Source organism: Canis lupus, chromosome 16 (assembly GCF_048164855.1).
Source record: "Canis lupus baileyi chromosome 16, mCanLup2.hap1, whole genome shotgun sequence".
Classification (NCBI taxonomy): domain Eukaryota; kingdom Metazoa; phylum Chordata; class Mammalia; order Carnivora; family Canidae; genus Canis; species Canis lupus.
In genome coordinates, this window is record NC_132853.1 from 47,542,387 (window position 1) to 47,565,007 (window position 22,621).

Genomic DNA, 22,621 nt, shown 5'->3' on the forward strand with positions numbered 1-22,621 from the left:
TTCATTGACATTTCACTGTGACTTTTTGAACTTAGGAGTGGTGACAGGCAAGCCTACTCTGGCAGCCCTGCGGAGCGGGCGGTGGGACAGCAGCGCAGGCCAGGAGAGGTACAAGGCTGTGTCCGCTTCTCGCTCCCTCTGTTTTCCTGTGCTCTCTGTACTTCATTTTCTTCCTCGCTTTTGCACTTGCCAGTCGTCCAGGATTCCATCTCTGAAGCCAGCCAGGAAAGCAGGCAAGGCTGGGGGCTCGTGCTCCCACGGCCCGTCGCCTCTCCAGCGCTGGGCTTGCAACCCTGGACCAGAGGGGGCGTTTGTAACAAGACCTTCTGCAAAGGTCAAGACACGCTTCTTTCGGTACCTGGAAGCCAGAAGCCACCCAGAGGGGCCGGGCGGGGCACATCTGAGAAACAGACCCAAAGGGTCCAGGCGGGCAGGGAAGCGGGCCCCCCTCCCCCGCCGCCCCCGCCGCCCCCCGGCCCCCTCGCTCGGTCCTCCCCGGCGGCCCCCAGGCTCAGCTCCGGGGCAGCCCCGCCGTCTGGCAGGAGCCGGGGAGAGACATGCTGTTTTGTTTAAATCCTCCACATTCTTTGCCATTTCCCCATTGGCCGGATGGGGCTACCCTCCCCGCCGCGGCCGCTGCTGATGTCAGCCCGGCTGGCGCTCGCTCCTCCCGCACCCACCTCCCCGGCCCGAGGCACACTGCAGCTCGGCGCGGACTCCCGGGCCCGGCGCGGCGGCTGCAAACTCGCGGGCACGCACGGCGCTCGCCGAGCCCGGGCACTCGGGGGAGGGAGGGCCGTGCGCGGAAGGCGCCGCCTCCTCCCGCCCGCCCCGGCCGCCGCGAGCCCCGCTCGGAGCAACCCGCGGCCCAAGCCCGGCGCAGCCGAGCGGCCGCGGCTTCCCTTTCCTCCCGCCGCGAGCCCCGGCGCGCCTCGCGGACGGGCCCTAAAAAGAGCAGGAAATCTTGTTTACCGCCCGGGGAGAAGAGCCGGCCGAGCCTTTGTCTGGAAAGTCAGCATCTCCGGCTCCGGCTGCAATGGGCTCCTGGTGACATTCGCCTTCGGGCAGACCCGCCGGAGCGGGGGTCGCCAGGTTCAGGCGGCCCGAGGCGGGGGACTTTTTGTGCATTTCGTCTTAATTTTCGGAAAGCTCTCTCTTTTCCTCCCTTGCCCGCCACCGGGCATGTCCTGATCCGGCGGCCGCTCCTCCCGCCCGGGGCCGCCGATCCGAGCGGTTTCCAGCGGGTCCCCCTCCCGCCCTCCGCGGTCCCTCCCTGACTTTGCAACAGCGCGTCCGGGAGGACCGGCCCCGGCGAGGCAGGAGGCGGGGAGCCCCGGACGCCCAGACCCGAACCTTGACATGCTCGCGGGCGGAGAGGAGGAAGCCAGGAGCTGAGCGCGCCGCCGGGGCTGCTCCGCCCGCCGGCTCCGAGCGCAGGGCTCCGGGCGCCCTGCCCCGCGCCTGGGCGGCAGCCTCGCCCTTCGGGGGCGCCCCCCGCCCCCGCCCCCGCGCCCGCGCCGGGGGCCCGCGGCCGGCAGGACCATGCTGCTGAAGGAGTACCGGATCTGCATGCCGCTCACCGTGGACGAGGTAAGCGCCGCGCCGCGCCGGGCCCGGCCTCGCCCCCCCCCCCCCCGCCCCGGGGCGCCGAGGACCCCGCCGCAGCCTCTGGTCGGCGGAGCCTCCGCGGGCGGCGGGGAAGCCCTGCGGGAGCACTACCTCCCGAGTGGAAGGCTGGAGGGGGGGAGTTGCTGTCTCCACTTGTCACCCCAGCGGGGGAGGGCGGCGTTGGGTGGGGCGGTGGACTCTAGGTGGAGTCTTGGGGGGGCACCCAGAGCCAAAGGGAATCGGTGCGCCCCCCCCTCCTCCAATTAAGAAAATGAACAGAGCAAAGCCAAGCGCCCCAAGCGCGTCCTGCCGGCTTGGGGTGGGGTGTGTGTGGGGAGCGGCACCCGGTCCTGGCGTGGGCCCCGGCTCCCCTCCCGCCCTTCGCTGCAAGGTCTGGGTTGGGTAGGGGAGAAGCCTTTGCCCTCGGGATCGCCAGGCCCGGAGTCCCGCTGGGGGGCACCTCGGAGCCCTAGGGCAGCCCTCCCCGGCCCGGACTTCTCGCCGTCGCCGCCGGCCTGGGCGCCGCTCCCGCCACGCCCGCGCATCGAGGCTCCCAGACCTGGCTTCGACCTTTCCGCAAACCGCCTGGCTCGGAAACTTTCTGCGTCTGTTGTTTCTCCAGCGGCGGGGAGCGTGGTCTGCGGGCGAGCCGGGAGCGGCGGGGACGCGGGCGCGGCCACACGGGGGCGCCCCAGCACGTGGGTGCCGGCCCGGGGCTCCGCTCCGGGGGCTGCGGCTGCGGCTGCGGCTGCCGGGCGGGGGGCGGGGGCCGGGGGCCGGGGCGCTGGTCCTCCCACCGCTGCTCCAGCTCCATTCTCCAGATCTCCCGAAGCTTCAGGCTCCATCATTCAGGAAATGACTCAGTGAGGAATATTCAGGCCCCAGCATCCCCCCCACCCCTACCTTTTTGGTGTTTTCACAATTGCTTAGCGCCCGTCCAGGGACGTCAAGGAAGCGTGAAGCCAATCGGGGAAATTTGAGACTCACTAGTGTGGGTTAGTGTGCCCCACCAAAGAGACTGCGAGCCAAACCGTGTGTCTATTTAAATACAGAGCATCTAATCTATCAGGTATATTAGTGAGCCTCTGGCTTGTGGAAGGGGCGAGGCGCTTTGGGCAAGAAGCAGGTATTTAACAGATAAAGGGACTGCGCTCCCGAGGGGCCCGTCTTAATCTGTCATCTGGAGCAAGTGTTGAGGCAGGACCCATAGTACAATCCAAGGCAAGATACAAGTAGCTGCGAGTTGACAAAACTATACATCCCCGGGACACTGGTTGTCAAAGAGAGAGGTCAGGCCCCCACCAGAATGATCCACCTGGCTGGCGATGCTGCCTGTTGGCATTTGAGGAGATAACGTTGGAGCAGAGTCTGGAAGGATGGAATGAATCCGGGTGGATAGGCAGTTTTGGGGGATGCATCTCGACCGTGTCAATCAAGTGGAGGAGCAGCACACAGCTGTGTGGGAAGTGGGGGAGGCAGATGAGTGAACCTGGTTAACCAGAGTAGTTCTAGAAAAGATTGAGATCTTCCCACCCTGGGCAGCTGAGCTGGAGCAGTGCAGCCTGGAGATGTGTGTGCTTTTTCATCTCTCCCCCCAGTGACTTTATTTATTGATAGGAGTTTGGAATCTAGGCGCAGTGTTAGTACTGCATGAAATACCTCCAAAGTGCAGGTGATAGTCAAGAAAACAACCAGTTCTAGAATCTTCTTACTACCTACAAAATCTTTTTACTCTCTTTATTCTGATTGCTTTTTTTCCGCAGGCTTTCCTGAACATTCAGGCACAGCTCTTAAGCCACTTATTGATTTATTTATGCATGCTACTAAAATACCCACCACTTCAGGGAGAAGTAATCACTTTTGAATAATACAGGTGGAGGCCCTTTCTTTTACTTGTTATTTTTTTTGGGGGGAGGGGAGGCCCTTTCTTAATTGGTAAATGAAATCAGGCTCCCCTTGTTAATAGAATATATAATTATAATTTACTTAATGTGCAATTTATTTGGACTAAAGCATGATTCAGTTTCTTTTTTTTTAAAAATATTTTATTTATTTATTCATGAGAGACACAGAGAGAGAGGGGGGGGGGTGGGGGCTGAGACACAGGCAGAGGGAGAAGCAGGCTCCATTCAGGGAGCCCGACGTGGGACTCGATCCTGGGACTCCAGGATCACGCCTTGAGCAGAAGGCAGACGCTTAATCGCTCAGCCACCCAGGCGTCCCATGATTCAGTTTCTAAAAAAGTTATATTTTGAAGTTAGTTTTCCACTTGGTTAGAAAAACGGTGGGGACAGTTTAGATTGATAGAGGCTTCAAACTGATAGGATTCAGATTTTCCAAGGCAGATGATGGGTGAGGAAACTAGGTACCTCGTGCCAGAGGTTAGATCCCTGGAATCTGACTTGGAGTAAACCCCCAGTGTCCACCATCCACCCCCACCCCCCTACCTTGTACTGTGTCCTACTGTCCTTAACATTAAAAACTGGGAAGGAGGGATCTCTGGGTGGCGCAGGGGTTTGGCACCTGCCTTTGGCCCAGGGCGCAATCCTGGAGACCCGGGATCGAATCCCACGTCGGGCTCCCGGTGCATGGAGCCTGCTTCTCCCTCTGCCTGTGTCTCTGCCTCTCTCTCTCTCTCTCTCTCTCTCTCTGTGACTATCATAAATTTAAAAAAAAAAATTAAAAAAAAAACTGGGAAGGAGCATGAGGCACCAATGTGGTTCCCTGGGTTTAGTGGCTGCCTTTGGCTCAGGTCATGATCCGAGTCCTGGGATCAAGCCCCACATCAGGCTCTGTGCTCAGCTGGAGTCTGCTTCTCCCTCTCCCTCTGCTGCTCCCTCTGCTTGTGCTCTCTCTCTGTCAAATAATTAAAATCTTAAAAAATAAAAATAAAAAACTGGGAAGGGACTTAACAGTGTCTTCAAAGAAGACCATTACCATCACCTTAGTAGGTAGATTCTTCAAAGCCTAACTTTTGCTTCAAGGCTTCATTTGCTTTGGGCCTGATTCCGTCTACACAGCACTTTAGGAATTTGTTTCTTTTTTTTTTTTTTTTTTTTAAAGATTTTATTTGTTTTTTTAAGATTTTATTTATTTATTTATTCATGAAAGACTGGGAGACAGAGAGCGCCAGAGACAAAGGCAGAGGGAGAAGCAGGCTCCATGCACCGGTAGCCTGATGTGGGATTCGATCCCGGGTCTCCAGGATCGCGCCCTGGGCCAAAGGCAGGCGCCAAACCGCTGCGCCACCCAGGGATCCCAGGAATTTGTTTCTGTCTAAACCCCGCAATGAATTAGGAGAGCCCATATTTATTTATTTTTAAAGATTTTACCCATTTATTCATGAGATACACAGAGAGATAGAGTGGCAGAGACACAGGCAGAGGGAGAAGCAGGCTCCATGCAAGGAGCCCGATGTGGGACTCGATCCCAGGTCTCCAGGATCATGCCCTGGGCTGAAGGCAGCCGTTTAACTGCTGAGCCACCCAGGCATCCCAAGAGCGCCCATATTTTTAAAAATGACGAGAGTTGGTGAGAGAACCAACCCTGGGTTCATTCTTCTTCCCTGGCCTTATACTTTTTTTTTTTTAAAAAAAGATTTTATTTATTTATTTATTTATTTATTTATTTATTTATTTATTTATTTATTTATTTATTTATTTATGAGAGACAGAGAGGCAGAGGGAGAAGCAGGCTCCACGCAGGGAGCCCGATGTGGGACTCGATCCCGGGTCTCCAGGATCACGCCCTGGGCCGAAGGCAGTGCTAAACCACTGAGCCACCCGGGCTGCCCCCTGGCCTTATCCTATTTAACTCCTGGTGGAGGGGAGCATCAGGGGAACTAGTGTGCTATTATCCACATTTTGCAGGTGTGTAAACTGAGTCAGAAAAGTTAAGTAGGGCAGCCCCTACTTAACATACATCAGGCTCTCTGTATGATGCCTGCTTCTCCCTCTGCCTGTGTCTCTGCCTCTCTCTCTCTGTCTCTATGAATAAATAAATAAAATCTTTAAAAAAAAAAAAAGAAAAGAAAAGTTAAGTAATGTGGGTCAGGTCACCCAACTTGTTAATCGCCAAGCCATAACCAGGGCCATGGTAAAACCCATTGTTTTTCTTTATGCTGCTCTTTCCCTGTCACTGGTATTTAATGCAGGAAAAAGGGGGGAAAAAAAAGAAAAAGAAAAAAACAGTTCTTGAAACTAGATAGAGTCAGGACTCTCAACTAAATGAAAAATCAAAGACCTTTTCAATTGTTAGAGAGGGTACTAGAATCTACCATTTCTCTAAGCCTTATTTTGACTCATGAAATGTTCCTGAGTTCCAGGAAAGAGGAGAGTGTTGGGGCATAAAGAAAATAAAGCTCGACTATAGTCTAGATCAGTCTACATCAGAGTGTTGGTGTTTTGTTTTTTAGACAATTTCAGGATGAATAATTTTAAAAGGTAACATCCAATGGATTAATTTTAATAAAAAACTCCAGGGACTCCTGGGTGGCTCAGTTGGTTAAGTGTCTGCCTTCGGCTCAGGTCATGATGCTGGGGTCCTGGGACGGAGCCCCACATCTGGCTTCCTGCTTAGCAGGGAGCTTGCTTCTTCCTCTTCTGCTGCTGCTCCCCCTGCTTGTGCTCTCTTTCTTTCAAGTGAATAAATATAATCTTAAAAAACAAAAAAACAAAACCAACAACTTTGGAATAGTTTCTTTATTTATGTTCAATGTCATCTCTGAACTGAATATAAGCCATTTATTGGAAAGTTCTAGACTGTAAAGGTTCCTGGGGGCAATAATAATAGTTGGCTCTAAAGAGATAGTTGTCAACCATCTATCTTCATGTGGAACAATCGGTGATGTAGATTCTTTCATTTTAGACCTGGAAGGGCTAGTGGAGATCTTCTATGGTTGAGCCATTTAATTTTGTGGAAAAGAACGTGGATGTAGAAGGTCCAGTCTCTAGTTGCCCATCTCCTAGGTAAGGGTAGGGTCTAGGCCAGAACCTGGGTCTTCTGATTTCTGTACTGAGCTGTTTTACTGTATGCCAGGGCTTCTCTCAATTTTCTTCCTCTGGGAGATTCCTCGTTGGAAGGAAATATCCCTAAGCTCACGGTGTGAAGCAGGGACACTAAGCAGCCTAAATAGTCTCTAGTTGAGGATGGCTTGGAGTCTCTGACCTTCTGTGTACTTTAGGGGTCATTTGCTCGGCTGACCAGAAGGTTGGCCAGGGGGCTCTATTCAAAGCTGTTTTTGTCTAACGAGTTTACTGGTTTTCCTTAGATTGTGTATTTAATTGGAGTAGCTTTTAGATGTGTGGCTCCAGGGAGATTATGGTGAAGTTCTTTTTATTCATTCATTCATTCATTCATTCATTCATTCATTCATTCAGAGAGACACAGAGAGGCAAAGACATAGGCAGCAGGAGAAGCAGGATCCATGCAGGACTTGATCTCAGAATTCTGGGATCATGACCTAAGCCAAAGTCAGATGCTCAACCACTGAGCCATCCAGGTGCCCCAATTATGGTGGAGTTCAAGGCCACTCTGTCCCAAGCCTCTCCTTGGGGCTGCCACTTGGTGCTGTCAGCACCCCAAACTCTGCCTTCAAGACTCCTTGGAAGAAAAGAAAAAAAAAAAGACAACTTGGAGCAGTCTGAAGATCACCCCTCCCCGACAGGTTCTTATCAGTACGATCAGCATCTTCAAGAGCTCAGCACATCCTAATATGAAGGCAGGAATCCTTTTGTTTTCATTGCTTGCTTTGGTATTTTAACAGTTCCTGTTCTGACTGCATTAACGTTAATGTGTGCACTTTTAGGGATTTATTTGTAGTCCTTAGGGATTTGTTGCACAATGAAAAATAGAAACACTTCCCTCCCCTCCAAGAAAAGAAGAAAGAGAAAGAAAGGAAAGGAAAGAAAAACAACTTTTTAATACAGAATATTATTTTGTTCTTTGCCCTGGCCAGGAGTCAATGCACTTTATCCAGCCTCCCCTGGGTCCCCAGAGAATTTTCTTGCGCACATTTCTGAGAACAGATTTGGGTTTGGGGTGGTGCCGACTCCGCAATGACCTAAATGGAGATTCCAAAATGCCCAATAATGTTTCCCTATTCTGTGTTTTAAACTCCATGAGATGCGTCTGCAAATATTGGGGCAGAAATCCTTTCGGGAAAGAGAGTTCAAGTTTGAAACTGGCATCAACACTGTTTTTTGTACAAAGTGATACTCCCAAGTATAAAGAATAAAGGATCCTTGGATTAATCTCACGTACCACCCCCCCCACCCAGGGTCCCTCATGAACATAATTTTGAAAATGTTTTTTAAGAACAAGCACTATTTTGAACCCCTGCCCCCACAACTAGCCAAGTTGGGATGGACCAAGGCCAGAGTCAGGGGTTTGATTTCTGGGTGATCCTGTCCCACAGTCGGAGAACCACGTCCCTCATGCTGCCCGGCTATCTTGCACAGCTCCCTTGCCGGTCGGGAGGGGCACCTGGGCGGGTTAATGGATAAATGCAAACCTTTCACCACTAATGGAACAGACAACAAGGAGCAGATGCTGTCGTCCTGGCTGGTCAGTGAAATTGACTTTGTGTGCAAAGGACACTGCATTTGCCCCGTGACTTGGGTGTGAATGTCTGCCACGCTCAACAGTTTCTGGGCCTTGAAAAAAATGGACATTATTGTAATAAAACCTTAGTTAAAAGTGGGTGGTAATTAACTTTTGGTTTTCATTACTAAAGAAGCGGGTGAGTCCCTGAGGCTCTTAAAAACCAACTCCAAAACCTTGTGTCTGATTAAGTGAGTAATACTTCATTTCAGAAAAGCTCTCCTTTCAGGTGAACAGAGACTACTATATTTTTATAAGCAGTTTTTAAAAAAATTAATAAAGTTTCAACACTCAGTCTCTTTAAGATCCACCGTGCCCGCACAGCCGTCCCCCCCACCCCCACACACACACCTGGAGTGTCAATTGGGAAAGTGTGTGTATGGGGGGAAGTATTCACAGAGCTCTTCTTTTTTAAAAGATTTTATTTATTTATTCATGAGAGACACACAGAGAGGCAGAGATATAGGCAGAGGAAGAAGCAGGCTCCTCACGGGGAGCCCGATGTGGGACTCGATCCCCGAACTGGGATCATGCCCTGAGCCAAAGGCAGATGCTCAACCACTGAGCCACCCAGGTGTCCCTCCTTTTTTTTTTTTTTTTTTTTTTAATATAAAAGTGTGTGCACAGTGACGGGCACTTAACATGTTTTTTGGGGTTAGTGATTACTGGAAGAGTACGTCGAGGTTCATTGCTTTAGCCGCCTGACTGAGGCTAAAGCAGGTGCCCTGGTTGACCTGTGTGGGCTTTGGCCTGCTTTGTGTTGCCTGGAGGTTTATATGGTCAAATAACTTGGGAAACTTTTTTGGAAACTAGCTAACACGTCTGCCCCTGTTTGGAGAAAAAGACAGATGTAGAAATCAGCTGATTTGTAACAAGAAGTCAGGAAAGTTGTATAGATCTTTTGTAAATTCGGCCCACTAGGAGAGGAAAAGGAGAATTTCAGATTCTAGATTGCCAACTGCCTGCCCTCCCTGTCTCATCCTGGCAATTGGGAATTTCGTGATATTCCCAAGTGGAGAATTTTTTTTTTTTTTTTTTTTTTTTGTAGGCTACATGACAGATGAAGCGCAAATATATTACAGATAGTAAAACTGGAAAACGGGGTGCCTGGGTGTCTCAGTTGGTTGGGTGTCTGCTTTTGGCTCAGGTGGTGATCCCAGGTGATCCAGTCCCACATTGGGCTCTCTGCTCAGTGGGGAACCTGCTTCTCCCTCTCCTTCTGACTGCTGCTCCCCCTGCTTGTGCTCTCTCTCTTTCTCTGTCAAATAAATAAATACAATCTTTAAAAAAAGTTTTTAAAAAAGTCTGGAAAATAAATTGTATCCGGAAAAATGCAAAGTTGTTTGAAAAATAATTATCTTGGATGCTTTAACTTTCCATATTGTACGTATTGTATTCCAACTTAAAAACAATTCAGGGAAGTGCATGGGTGGCTCAGTGGTTGAGTGTCTGCCTTTGGCTCAGGATGTGATCCTGGGTCCTGGGATCGAGTCCTGCATCTGGCTCCCTGCAGGGAGCCTGCTACTCCCTCTGCCTATGTCTCTGTCTCTCTCTCTCTGTATCTGTCATGAATAAATAAATAAAATCTTTATTAAAAAAAAACCAGTTCAGATCTTGGGGCTGCATACCTTTAATGGGTGCTTGTTTACATGGAACCTAAGTGGGAATAGTGCAATGTGATGGCCCTGCAACCAACCACCCACCTTCGTTAGCCCTCTCAAGCTTCTAGCCTCTGTTGCTGTCATGTGTTGAACGTTTATAGCATGCTTGTGGGTTTATAAGTGGAAATGTCACCTCCTTAGAGACATCTTTCCTGACCACTCCATCTAAAGTAGTGTTCTCCTATTCTTTATCTTTATACATATTTATCTCCTTCAGAGCATTGATCATAATAATCTATATTTATTTGTTTGCTTAAAAGTCACTCATTCCCATCATTATCTTTTCAACACATAATCCACATAGGAAAATCGTGACAAGAGTTTAACTTATTTTTCTTTCATGCTAAGTCTCTGACCTCCAGTGTGCATTTTCCATCTGCAGCACATTTCAATTCCCACTAGCCACCTTGCAGTGCTCTAGGGCCACAGGTGACTGACTGGTGGCTGCCAGTTTGGACAGTCAGCTCTCATACTTAAACCTCAGGTCTGGCACATAGATGCTTAGTGAATGGAAGGGAAGAAGCTGGGAAAATAGGGAACATTTCTGGAAAGCTGATCCCAGTTGTGTTCCTTCACATTGTTTAAGTTTTGTTTTTTTTTTAAAGATTTCATTTATTTATTCATGAGAGACACAGAGAGAGAGGCAAAGACACAGGCAGAGGGAGAAGTAGGCTCCATGCAGGAAGCCCGACATGGGACTCAATCCCGGGTCTCCAGGATCACACCCTGGGCCGAAGGGGGCGCTAAACCGCTGAGCCACCCGGGCTGCCCTGTTTAAGTTTTTTTCACCTAGATTTTATACCACCTGAAATTTTGCAAGCTAGAGATTCTTTTATATTACTAACATCTTTGGGGTGCCTGGGTGGCTGAGTCAGTTAAGTATCTGCTTTGGCTCAGGTCATGATCCCAGGGTCCTGGGATCGAGTCCCACTTGGGCTCTTTGCTTGTCTCTCAAATAAATAAATAAATAAATTCTTAAAAAAAAATCTTCTTTTAAAAATTGCTCAGAAATACCCCTGAGAAGCTTGAGGCCAGTCTTTCCTTGGAGCTAATGTAATCATTCTGCTTTCCTCCTAACTTTTGGAGGCGTGTATTTAGTTTCTATTACTCTGTAACAAATGATCACAAACTTAGTGGCATAAAACAATATCCATTTATTATTTCACAGTCTCTGTAGGCCAGAAGTCTGGGGATGGCATGGTTGGATTCTTTGTTCCCGTTCTCTCAAAATTGAAATCAAGGTGTCAGCCGGGCAGCACTTCCTTCTAGAGCTTGGAGTCTCTTCAAAGCTTATGTATGAGGTTATTGACAGAATTCAGTTCCTCCTGGTTGTAGGACTAAGATTCCCCCCTTTCTTGCCAGCCATCAGCTAGGGGCCAACTCCTAGAGGCTAGCTGCCATTTCCTGCAATGTGGCCCTGTCCACAACATGGCACTTTCCCCCTTCAAGTCCATTAGGAGAGTATCTGCTATCACTTTGAATCTCTGTGATGTGTCATTTCTGACCTTCAGACTCTTTTTCAAAAAAGACTGGCCTGATTAGGTCAGGCCCACCCACCTTCAAGGGGAAGGAATTACAAACAGGTCATGCACTGCCGGGAGCAGGCATTTTGGGGGCCTTCCTGCTTACCGTGGAGAAAATAGCTGGATTCACAGTTTCTCCTGAAGTAGTTATTTCTTGTATCAAGGTTGGCACTCTGGGGAACATGGAAGTTTTCATATCACAAATATTTATTGGACTCCAACTACGTGCCAGGTGCTAGGCCAGGTGCTAGGGATGGAGCAGCAAACAAGGCAGGCAGGATTCCTGCCCTCCTAGAGCTTACAGTCCTGAGGCCACTGGAAAAGTTTCGTGGCCATTTTAAAACGATTGCGATGAAGGCACCTCGGTGGCTCAGTTGTTTAGGTATCTGACTCTTGATTTTGGCTCAGGTCATGATCTCAGGGTTGGGAAATAGAGCCCCATGCATCATGCTCTGTGTGGCGGTGGGGGGTGGGGAGATGGAGCCTGCTTTAGATTCTCTGTCTCTCCCTCTGCCCCTCCTCCCACTTCCTCTCCTAAAAGAAAAAAGATTATGACGATGGTTCAGAACTCTGTGTAAATATGTTAAAAAATCTTTGAGGGGCACCTGGGTGGCAGTTGGTTAAGCTTGCTACTCTGGGATTCGGCTCAGGTTATGATTTCAGGATTGTAATATTGAGCTCTACTCTGGGCTGTGTGCTCAGCATGGAGTCTGCTTGAGTTTCTCCCTCCTTCTCCTGCTGCCTCTCCCTGCTCCCCCGTGCTCGCTTATGCACTCTCCTTCCCTCCCTCTCTCTCTCAAATATTTAACAAAACATTGTATATAAAATACATCTCAATAAAACTTTAAGAAAATAGAGGTAGCTATGGGTTTGTGTGTGTTTTTTTTTTTTTTTTAACTTTTTTTTATTCATGAGAGATACAGAGAGAGACAGAGACACAGGCAGAGGGAGAAGCAGGTTTGCCAAGGGGAGCCTGATGCGGGACTCAATCCCAGGGACACGACCTGAGCCAAAGGCTGATGCTCAACCACTGAGCCACCCAGGCTCCCCTGTGAGGTTTTTTTTTTTTGGTCCTCAGCAGAATAGATCTCTATGTTTAGAGACAGCCATTGACAGAAAGTGCTGAACTTGAATTATGAGTACAATCAAGAGCTGTGGTCTGTGTCCTCAAGGAGATGGCTCTAGTTGCCCTGATTTTAGAAAGCTTTCCAAAGAAGATTGTTCTCTTCTGGAGCAGTGTGGGAAGAAAATCTGCCAGATCTGGACCAGAATGACCACAAGTTAGGTCAGAACTTGATACTTAGGGAAAAGAAACAATCACAGGTTGATCAGCTGCCCTGAGGTGAACCGTAGGGCTTCAGGGTCCTGGAGGACTGTCGCCCCTCTTTCTCACCCCAAGGAGACAGAGGCTAATGGCCAATCATGAGAGTGGAAGGAACAATATCTGCGGACCTTTCTGGCTATGGCTCCAAGTCCATTTCTCTGCTTTCTATGTGTATTGAATGGGAAGTCACGTGTTAGGTGAATGAGTCCTAGAAAACCCATTCTGGAGGAGATGGTTCTATATGGGAGTTGAACCTTTTGCCTTATTCATCTCAGATGTCCTGAAGACTTCCCATCACTGGCTTTATTGCAAAGGAGGCTGATTAGCTATCTAAACTGTCTCAACAGTCTCTGTCTAGGATGGCAAGATCATACCACACTAGGCTGGGAAAATCTCCCTAGATGGCAGACCCACTGAGGAAGGGAGCCCTACTGCATAGGACACTCTGTCTTGGCCATTGGCTTCACCCATCTCACAGGAAGGAGGCTGGGGTCCCCCGGACACTTTATCGCAGACTGCTTGAACAGCATTATCCGATGCTGTTTGTTGATGTAGCAACACGAAAGCTGGTCCTCACCAAGATTTTGACATCAAGTATTAAAGTGACTCATTCTTTCATTTCCCAGCTCTCTGACAAAAGGGGCCTGCTCTTGAAACTCCGTTTTAGACTTTAGTGGAAGTCGACTCATAATCTAAACAAGTAGCTATCGTAAGTTCTTGATCAAGTTTATCTAATGACTCTTCACTTTTTTTATGTCTCTTTTTTTGCTCCTTTAAGTTTGGGTAAAACATGACCTTCTAGATTCTTCTTGTTCCTGAGCAAAGATAAAAAAAATCATCCTTTAATTCTTTGGATTGTATCTGACAATCTTTAGGGTGTTGTTTCTTTCCCAGAATGAATCACCTAGAGAAGTAAGATTGGCCCAACAAATGTAATTTGATGACAGCCTATAATAATGTTGTTTAAGCGCTAATCTAAGCAGCTAATCTCCTAAGACTGGTCCCCGCCCATATCTACACACACTATTGAAGTCATTATATTTGCTATATTAAGGCCAGATTCAGGTGTTTCTGAGCACTAATTTGTGTATTTTTACACCAAAAATAACTAATCTGTGTATGAGAAGAGAACTTAGGGGTGCTTGGCTGACTTAGTCAGTGGAACATGCAACTCCTGGCCTTGGAGTTGTGAGTTTGAACTCCCTGGTGGGTATAAAGATTAGTTAAAAAGAGAAAAGAGGGGTGGCTACCTGGGTGGCTCAGCGGTTTAGCACCTGCCTTCAGCCCACGGCGTGATCCTGGAGACCCGGGATCGAGTCCCACATCGGGCTCCCTGCGTGGAGCCTGCTTCTCCCTCTGCCTGTCTCTCTCTCTCTCTCTGTCTCACTGTGTCTCTCATGAATAAATAAATAAAATCTTTAAAGAAAAAAAAGAAAAAAGAAAATTTATCAAGTAGAGAATGAGAAGTCACCACTAACTTGGATATAATTGAGTTATTGAAAACCTCAAATGCACTGTATTTTATTTGCTGGATTGTTTGTATTCTGTAGAGCTCTCCCAGATTTTATGGTTTTAACTATTGTAATGGGATTTTAAAATTTTATTTATTTATATAGAGATTTTATTTATTCATGAGACAGAGAGAGAAAGAGAGAGAGAGACAGAGACAGAGACATGGGCAGAGGGAGGAGCAGGCTCCATGCAGGGATCCCGACGTGGGACTCGATCCCAGGTCTCCAGGATCACGCCCTGGGCTGAAGGTGGTGCTAAACCTCTGAGCCACCCGGGCTGCCCTGGAAATTTTTTTTTTTTTTTTAAGATTTTATTTATTTGTGAAACAGACAGAACGAGCATGATGGGTGGGGGCTGGGGGGAGGGCAGAGGAGAAGCAGACTGCCCACAGAGCAGGGAGCCCGATACCAGCTCCATCCCAGGACCCCAGGATCATGACCTGAATGGAAGGCAGATGCTTAACTGACTGAGCCACCCAGGCGCCTCTATTCTTTTTGTTTGTGCTTTTTTTGGGGGGGGAGGGGATTTCTTCATTGTTAAAATAGTAAAGTTTCACTTACTGGTATGTCTGGCAAAAATGTTTTCAACTTGACAGTTGATAGAGACAGTGCTGTTTATCTGAGCCGTCTCCATCTTTGCATCTTAACAGCAATTGTGGAAGTTCTTTGCCCTGCCTCTTCTGACTATAGCATCCAGGAGCTAGAAAGTTACCCTATGTCACAATGTCCTGACTGACTTGTGGCCTTGCAGTAACCTTGCTTTTATGTATGTAATAAGAGTCAGCTCGTATGCCTCAGCAATGCATCCCATGAAACGTTTTGTTTGAAAAGTGTTTTAAAATTTAGTTTCTTGTTTTTTTTTCTTTTAAGATTTTATTTATTTATTTGAGAGAGAGAGAGTGAGAGGGTGCATGTACACACGTGTAGCTGGGTGGAGAGGGGCAGGGGGTGAGAGAGAGGGAGAGAATCTTCAAGCAGACACAAGTCTGAGCTGAGCATGCAGCCAATATGGGGCACCTTGAGATCATGATCTGAGAGTCAAGATGCTTAATGTACTGAGCCACCCAGGCACCCCTGGTTTCTGTTTTTATAGTTTGGACTGATAGCAATTACCTTTCACATGCAGACGAGGGAGAGAAATTATATTTGTTGACTGCCTTTTGGGTTTACTTAATCCTCGTAACCATCCTATGAGTTAGATGTTATCATTCCACTTTCCAGATGTGGATCATGGGTGCTTGCATGGCTAGTCAACAGTAGACCTACATCCACACCTCGGCTGGCCAGACTGCAGAGCCCATGCTCTTTGCCCTCCCTTGTTTTACCTTCCCTTGAGTCCAAAAGCTGGAAGGAATGATGGAAGGTGATCCAGTTCTATCACACACATAAAAAAAATAAAGAAAAACCTTCAAGAGTAGAGAACTTGTTTCAAGATTATCAAAGGAAATAATTGGGGGAAAGTAGTTCTTCCATTCCAGTTAAGGTAAGAGAATGGTCCATAGGTTTTATCTTCCATTGAATGTTCCATTTTACCCAAGTATTAAGCCAAGTGACATTCCTCTGTTTAACTTTGATAAATGAATCATGTTCCTTTGAAAATAACTTTTGTAGTTCATGCTCTAAAAAGAGAACCACCCCTACATTTTGGAAATTATTCCTTTTAATGGCAGTAAAAACCTTTGGCTTTCATAGAAATTATCAGCAGAGATATTCACTGATGAGTACCTGTGACTTTCTCAAAATTAGTATCAGGAATAACAATGGCAACAGACAAGTGACACCATGTTTTTGGCACATTTATTTGAAAACTTAAAAGACTCTTCACCTGCAGGTAATCAAATTGGAGCATATGAAAATGATCAAAATGTACTATTCAAAGTTGTATGTTTACCCTTCCTGCTGAGTTAGCTGCTCCCTGGAAACTTCTGGCTCCCTTTTACTAGCATTGCCTCCAGAAGCATGTTAAAATTGCTTTTTTAGAGTCACACCTCATGCAGACTAAAATAAAATTTTTTAACTTGATAATTATTTAAAAAACGGAGCTGTCAAATATCTTTTCTTTTTTTTTCAAATATCTTTTCTAAATTAAAAATTATCCTCAAGTGACATTTACCATTATCAAAAGTGTTAAAAGTAATGAAAAAAACCCAAGCAAACCTGCCCTACTACGTTACACGGTGGAGATTCAGGGATGTTTTGCTGTTTCAGCACCATTGAACTAAACAGGTACACAATCTCCTAAAATGAGCTATTAGAAGGAGACCACACCTAGTTGGATGTGTGCATTCTGGTCAGTTTTTTAAGTAATAATTTAAAAAATTGTGCTAAGATACATATAATACAAAATCTGCCATCAACCATTCCTAAGTGTATGGTTCAGTGGCATTGAGTACCTGAGTACCGTTCATGTTGTTGGGCAACCACCACCACCATCAATCCACAGAACTCTCTTTGTCTTGCAAAACTGAAACTCTATACCCATTAAAGAAGAAATCCCCACTCCACCTGCCTGCATCCCCTGGCAACCAACCACCACTCTACTTTCTATGCTTTACTACTCTAGGTGTCTGGTCAGGTTTGTTTCGTTTTGTTTTGAAAGTGTTGCTTTCATCAGTTTATCATTAAATTCATATGCCTTTTCCAGAAACAAACCTAATGTAACTTACATTAATGGATCTAACGAAATAGAATTTTTCCCCTGAACTTTGCCTTCTTTCAAGGAAGGAAAATGACAAAATGGGTTCATAGCCACACTTTGGGAGGTATTCATGACTCAGTTACCTAAACCTTTGTAGCAACAGATGAAGTGCTTGGCAACTTGAACTCAGGAGTCCTTCTATACTGTCATTTAACAGAAAAAGTGCATTTTGTTCAGAAGCCTTAGTAAGGTGGGAGACAGTACCACTGCATTTTGGAAGCAATTTAAATGAACGGGATTGGCACTGACACATATTCTTCTGTTAAAGCCAAAGACAGAATATTTGATTAATGATCATGCTTTATTCCTGTAGTAGGTGGAAATAGACATTAACTGGACCCTTTTTCTGAATGAAGAAGTACAGTTTTAACGTTGGCTTTAAAAAATTTTTATTTTGTAAATGGTTAATGCAGGAGAAAAAAATTGTCAGTATGATGGCTTATTGATAAATTAACCTTGTAACCGACAAGTTTGTAACCAACAACTTTGGATTTCATTAGATTTTATAGGACGATGGTCCTTCCCCTCTCAAAAAGGAGTTTCTTCTATTCAGGAAAGTAGTGGGTTCTAATAAAAATGTTAGTCCTCAATTTCCATCCCGTCTGAGAAGCATTTTCCAGTGTGCCTGACACCTTACAGGCATAATTCACCTTAAATGCATCTGAAATTTGAAGCCACAGAAGTCAACATTCTCTCCTTAAACCAGTAATTGGTAATTAAAATAGAGAAACAGGACTGGAGAGATTTTTGAGAGAGTTAAATTTGTCATCATCTACTTGTTTGGACAGGTAGTTGTGAAGACAGGGGTTATCACGAACTACTTGAGTCCATGGGCAGGGTCCTCTGAAATGTGAGTTTCCTATGGTTCGAGCCCTGGTGACCTGCTCCTCCATCAGGAACCTTCTGCAAGTTTGTTGTGACCTAAAATAACCATGATGCTGGTGCTGATGAAAAAAAAACAAAAAATGAATGTGATGCTTGACACCACCTCACACGGATCATCATTCTGGAGTAGTTCAGCATCCATAAAAGTGACATGGTGGGTAAAAGCAGTTTCTTCATAGTTAGAAAGTGCCATGAACGACCTGGCCGTTCTTTTGCTCAGCAAGACAGGTTTAAAGACATGAAGTGTAGTTATTTATCCTCTCTTCCCCCCCAAAGTGCAAAGAGTTTGGTAGCTAGAATTGCATTTAATCATCAAGGTACAGATTGTACCGTGTGTGCTGGAGACCCAAACCCTGTTCTGTTGAAGGCCATGATGAATGCTCATTTTTTAATATTATGTTTTTGCGGCTTATAAAGAGGCATCGTGTCCAAAATGAAAAAAGCCTTTAGAGTCAAGATATAATAGCTCACCTCTTTTGGATTGTGGTTGACAGAAACTTGGACACAACTGAGCTGAGTGTAATTATGTTTTTCAGCAGTGTGACTTATGTTGCTGCAGATAGGGGTGTACTTCGAGATTTCTTGCCAAGATCTGGCTGAAAAGAAGCTTGGTGGTTGTTGTTTTTTTGTTGTTGTTTTGTTTTTAAATAGTAATTAGGCTATTAGTTGTCCAAATGGAATAATCCCCTTAAGCCTTTTCAAGAAAAACATTTCCAAAAGGGTCAGGTGTATTTGAGATTAGCCATTATTTACGTAGGTGCTCAGCCTTTCACCCAAGCTTCTCTAGGAGTTGGTTCTTGATGTTGGTTAGGTATGTCAGAAACCATCTTATTTTTTTCAAGGGGTCAGTACAGGGTTCTCAGATCAAAAGCAGCCAAGTCCCTGGGATCCCAGAAGCCTTATTATAGATTTGTGAATTTTGCATCAGCACTCCAGGTACTGTCAGGGCTGTTCTTGGCCTTCAGACAGTCTTCTCTGTGGACCTGGAAAAGAAACTGCCCAAAGGCCTTACCGGCCTCTGTGTTTTTTTTTTTAAGATTTTATTTTTTTTATTTTTTATTCATGAGAGACACAGAGAGAGAGGCAGAGATATAGGCAGAGAGAGAAGCAGGCTCCATGCAGGGAGCCTGATGTGGGACTCAATCCTGGGACTCCAGGATTACACCCTGGGCCAAAGGCAGACGCTCAACCGCTGAGCCACCCAGGCGTCCCTCAGCCTCTGTTTTTGAGGAAAGTTAAGAACAAAGTAAAAGGAGTGTCTGGGGGCTCAGTGGTTGAGTAGAGTCTGCCTTTGGCTCAGGTTGTGCTCTAGGGGCCTGGGATGGAATTCCTTATAAGGCTCCCCGCAGGAAGCCTGCTTCTTCTCTGCCTGTGTCTCTGCCTCTCTTTCTACATCTCTTGTAAATAAATAAATAAAATCTTAAAAAAAAAAGAAAAGAAAAGAAGAGAACAAAGTAAAAAAAAAAAAGGGCAGGGGCGAAGTGGTGGCCAGGGCTAAAGGAGTGTAGTTTAGAACCATGGTCCAGGCCTGTGTTGCTGACCATTGGGCTCAGGACCTAAGCCAGGATAGAACCTACCTACCCCGATGGAGACTCCACCCTCTGCTACTGCCCCCTGATCCTCCCTGTGGCACACCTTTTGGGTGTGTCTCATCACTAAGCTGGATGATCAACTTTCTGGCTGCCTTTGTTGGACCTTTTTGAATTGCAAATCAACCACACCTTACCATGTTCACGTTTTAAGTCCTCATAATGCTCCACCTCCCAGAGGGAGTATCATCCCTGGAAAAGGGCCTAATTACTTTCTTCTTTTTTTAAAATGATTTTTTAAATTTATGACAGAGAGTGAGAGGGGCCGAGGGAGGAGAAGTAAGCTCCATGCTAGGAGCCTGATGTGGGACTCGATCCGGGTACTCCGGGATCACACCCTGAGCCAAAGGCAGATGCTCAGCTGCTGAGCCAGCCAGGCGTCCCGGCTTTATTACTTTCAAACGTGATTTTCTTTTCATTTTTCTCTACCCTTTCATTTCATTAAACACCTTTGCATTTTATCTCCTTGAACCAAAATACCTATGCTGCTCTATGTTGGGGTTTCTGGTTTAGGGGGTGCAGTATATCGAAGAGTATGAATGTGATTTTTTTTTTAATATTTTATTTATTTATTCATGAGAGAGACAGGCAGAGGGAGAAGCAGGCTCCATGCAGGGAGATGCATGTGGGACTCGATCTAGGGACTCCAGGATCACGCCCTGAGCCACCCATGCGTCCCTGAATGTGAGTTTAGAAAGAGCTGGGTGGCTCAGTGGGTTAAGTGTCTTTGGCTCAGGTTGTGATCCCAGACCCCTGGGATGGAGCACCCCTATTGGGCTCCCAGCTCAGCAGGGAGACTGCTTCTCCCTCTCCTGCTCCCCTTGCTTGTGCTTTCTCTCTCTCTCTGTCAAATAAATGAATAAAATCTTTTTTTTTAAATTCTTTTTTAAAATTTTATTTTATTTGTTTATGATAGAGAGAGAGAGAGAGAGAGAGAGAGAGAGGCAGAGACAGAGACACAGGCAGAGGGAGAAGCAAGCTCTATGCACCGGGAGCCCGACGTGGGATTTGATCCCGGGTCTCCAGGATCGCGCCCTGGGCCAAAGGCAGGCACCAAACCGCTGCGCCACCCAGGGATCCCTGAATAAAATCTTAAAAAAGAAAATAGAAGGACGAGCTGAGTGATAGCTATGAACTAATTTAGGAAGACTGGATTTTCCTGTGCCTCAGTTTCTCCAACTGTTAAATGCCTCTCTTTTCCGCTTCCATCAGGGGCTGATCATAGGAGGCGCCGGGAGCTTCCTTGGCAAATGTAAGGGTTGAGAATTGTCCCTCCGTGGATTCTGCATGAATTCTTGCTAATTGTGCATTCCCTGAGCAATGCAGAAAATATTGTCTCACATTTTAAATACCTTTATATTAGGGGGACCAGCTAGTGCTACAGAGATTTTGGAGTCTACTTTCCAAATGGCCCATGGGAAGGAATCCTGAGGTATCTGCTGGCTGAGTTTGGCCAGTGGAAATGTTATGTCATAGTAACAAATGCTATAGGATTAGTTTTATTTCCAAGCCTTGCAGAGGCTATAAATTGCTTCTAAAAATTTTATTCTCCAACACCATGATGTTTATGTTGCTATGGTGGTGTGTCTCTTGCTTGGGTGTCAGGATCGCCATTGAAAATAGATAGGCCAAAATAACAGCTTAACAGGTGGCTGTGCTTTGTGATGTTGTTTGTAAAACTATTTTGCAAAGAGGTCCAGTACAAGTAAATCACATAACTGTGCCCCTTACTATATTTTATATCTTAGCCATGCTTTCTTTTTTTTTTTTTTAACACATTCCTCCCTTTTCTATTTTATATATAGATTTCCCCTCTCTTTCCAGCAGTGCCATGCCAATTTCCTGTAGTAACACAAGGAAAGATTTCAGCTCATTTTCTTTAGTGGTGGATATCCTTTCCTTATTTGTGTAATTGGAGCCCTCCTCCTAAAAATAACCCTTCTTTTCTTAATGTGATTCTTTTTATAGCTGATGTACTCTTTATTTAAATGAAAGACCTCTTTTTAATGTGGCATTTACATATACATGCTTATGAATTACATACTATATCCATATATACCTATTATATATCTATTTCCTTGTAGGGTATAATAGTGAATTTAGTAGTAGAAATTGTTCTATTGATCTATCATTAAGCTTTCACCTGCTATTAAATGATAATTTTCTTTTTTTTGAGATAAAAATCATAGAACCTTACCATTAAAACAGCTCAGCTTCCTGCCCACTGCAAGAATCTTTCCTATAATAATCTTGCATGGTGATCATCTTGCCTGTTAGCTTAAATACCAGCATGGCAGGATGCTCACTCTTTTGGGGTGTGACCTCAAAAGCCACGATTGTCCTATGATTGTCCACCTCGATGTATTAGAAGGTCCTTTCTTATGTTTCATTGCTGTCTGCCTTCCTGGAACTTTCATGGCTGTTACTCATTTTCCCCCCTATAGTGAGACAAATACAAGTCACTTCCACATACTGGCTCTTTAAATATTTAAAGAAAACTATAATGTCCTTTGGTTTTCTCTTCTACTGGCCTAATATCCACAATTCTCTTAATGACTCGCCTTAGGAAATGGTTTCTGGATTCCCTCATCATTCCTGTGGTTCTCCTTTGTTACTGCCATTTACAATGCTCTAGAGCAATGGTCAGCAAACTTGGAGTAAAGGGCCAGATAGACACACTGCAGACTTGCAGGCCATCATGCCCCTATCACAACCACTCACCTCTGGCCTGTAACACAAAAGCAGGCAAAGACAATTAGATAAGTGAATGGGCATGGCTCTCCTCTGATAACTTTTTATTTATGGGTACTGAAATTTGAATTTCATATAATTTTCACACGTCACACGATATTATTCTAATGTTGATTTATTTCAACCATTGAAAAATGCAAAACCCATTTGTAGCTCGAGGACCGTACAATAATAGGCCCAACATGTTGGAGGACCCGGCACACCTGAGGCTCTGTTGATGCTTTAGCATGAGCGTTGCCATTTTCAGAAGCTGCGTCAAACTATTGGCTGTTTCTGACAAGGTGATCAGCTCCCTGAAGTCTCCTGGCAAAGCTCAGTCTCTCTACCTGGTGTGTGTATGAGATCTACAAAAATAAGCAGCCTTACAGCAACAACAGTGATTACCATAGGACTTTGAAATGTAAATGTGATGAATGGCATCTGCTGATTTCAAGTTGGACAAAATGTTTTTGATTCTTGCTTCTGTTATTT

At 46.0% G+C, this 22,621-nt stretch overlaps 1 protein-coding gene across 1 annotated transcript in view; it reads left to right on the forward strand.

The window, feature by feature from the left end:
• The first annotated feature begins 1,527 nt into the window (after positions 1 to 1,527).
• Positions 1,528 to 22,621, forward strand: part of PITPNC1 (phosphatidylinositol transfer protein cytoplasmic 1) — a 256,274-nt gene continuing 235,180 nt past the window's right edge. Inside the window, exon 1 of the mRNA XM_072781098.1 lies at positions 1,528 to 1,590. Within this exon, the coding sequence (XP_072637199.1) occupies positions 1,543 to 1,590 (48 nt within the window). The 5' untranslated portion in view covers positions 1,528 to 1,542. The remainder of the gene's footprint in view (positions 1,591 to 22,621) is intronic.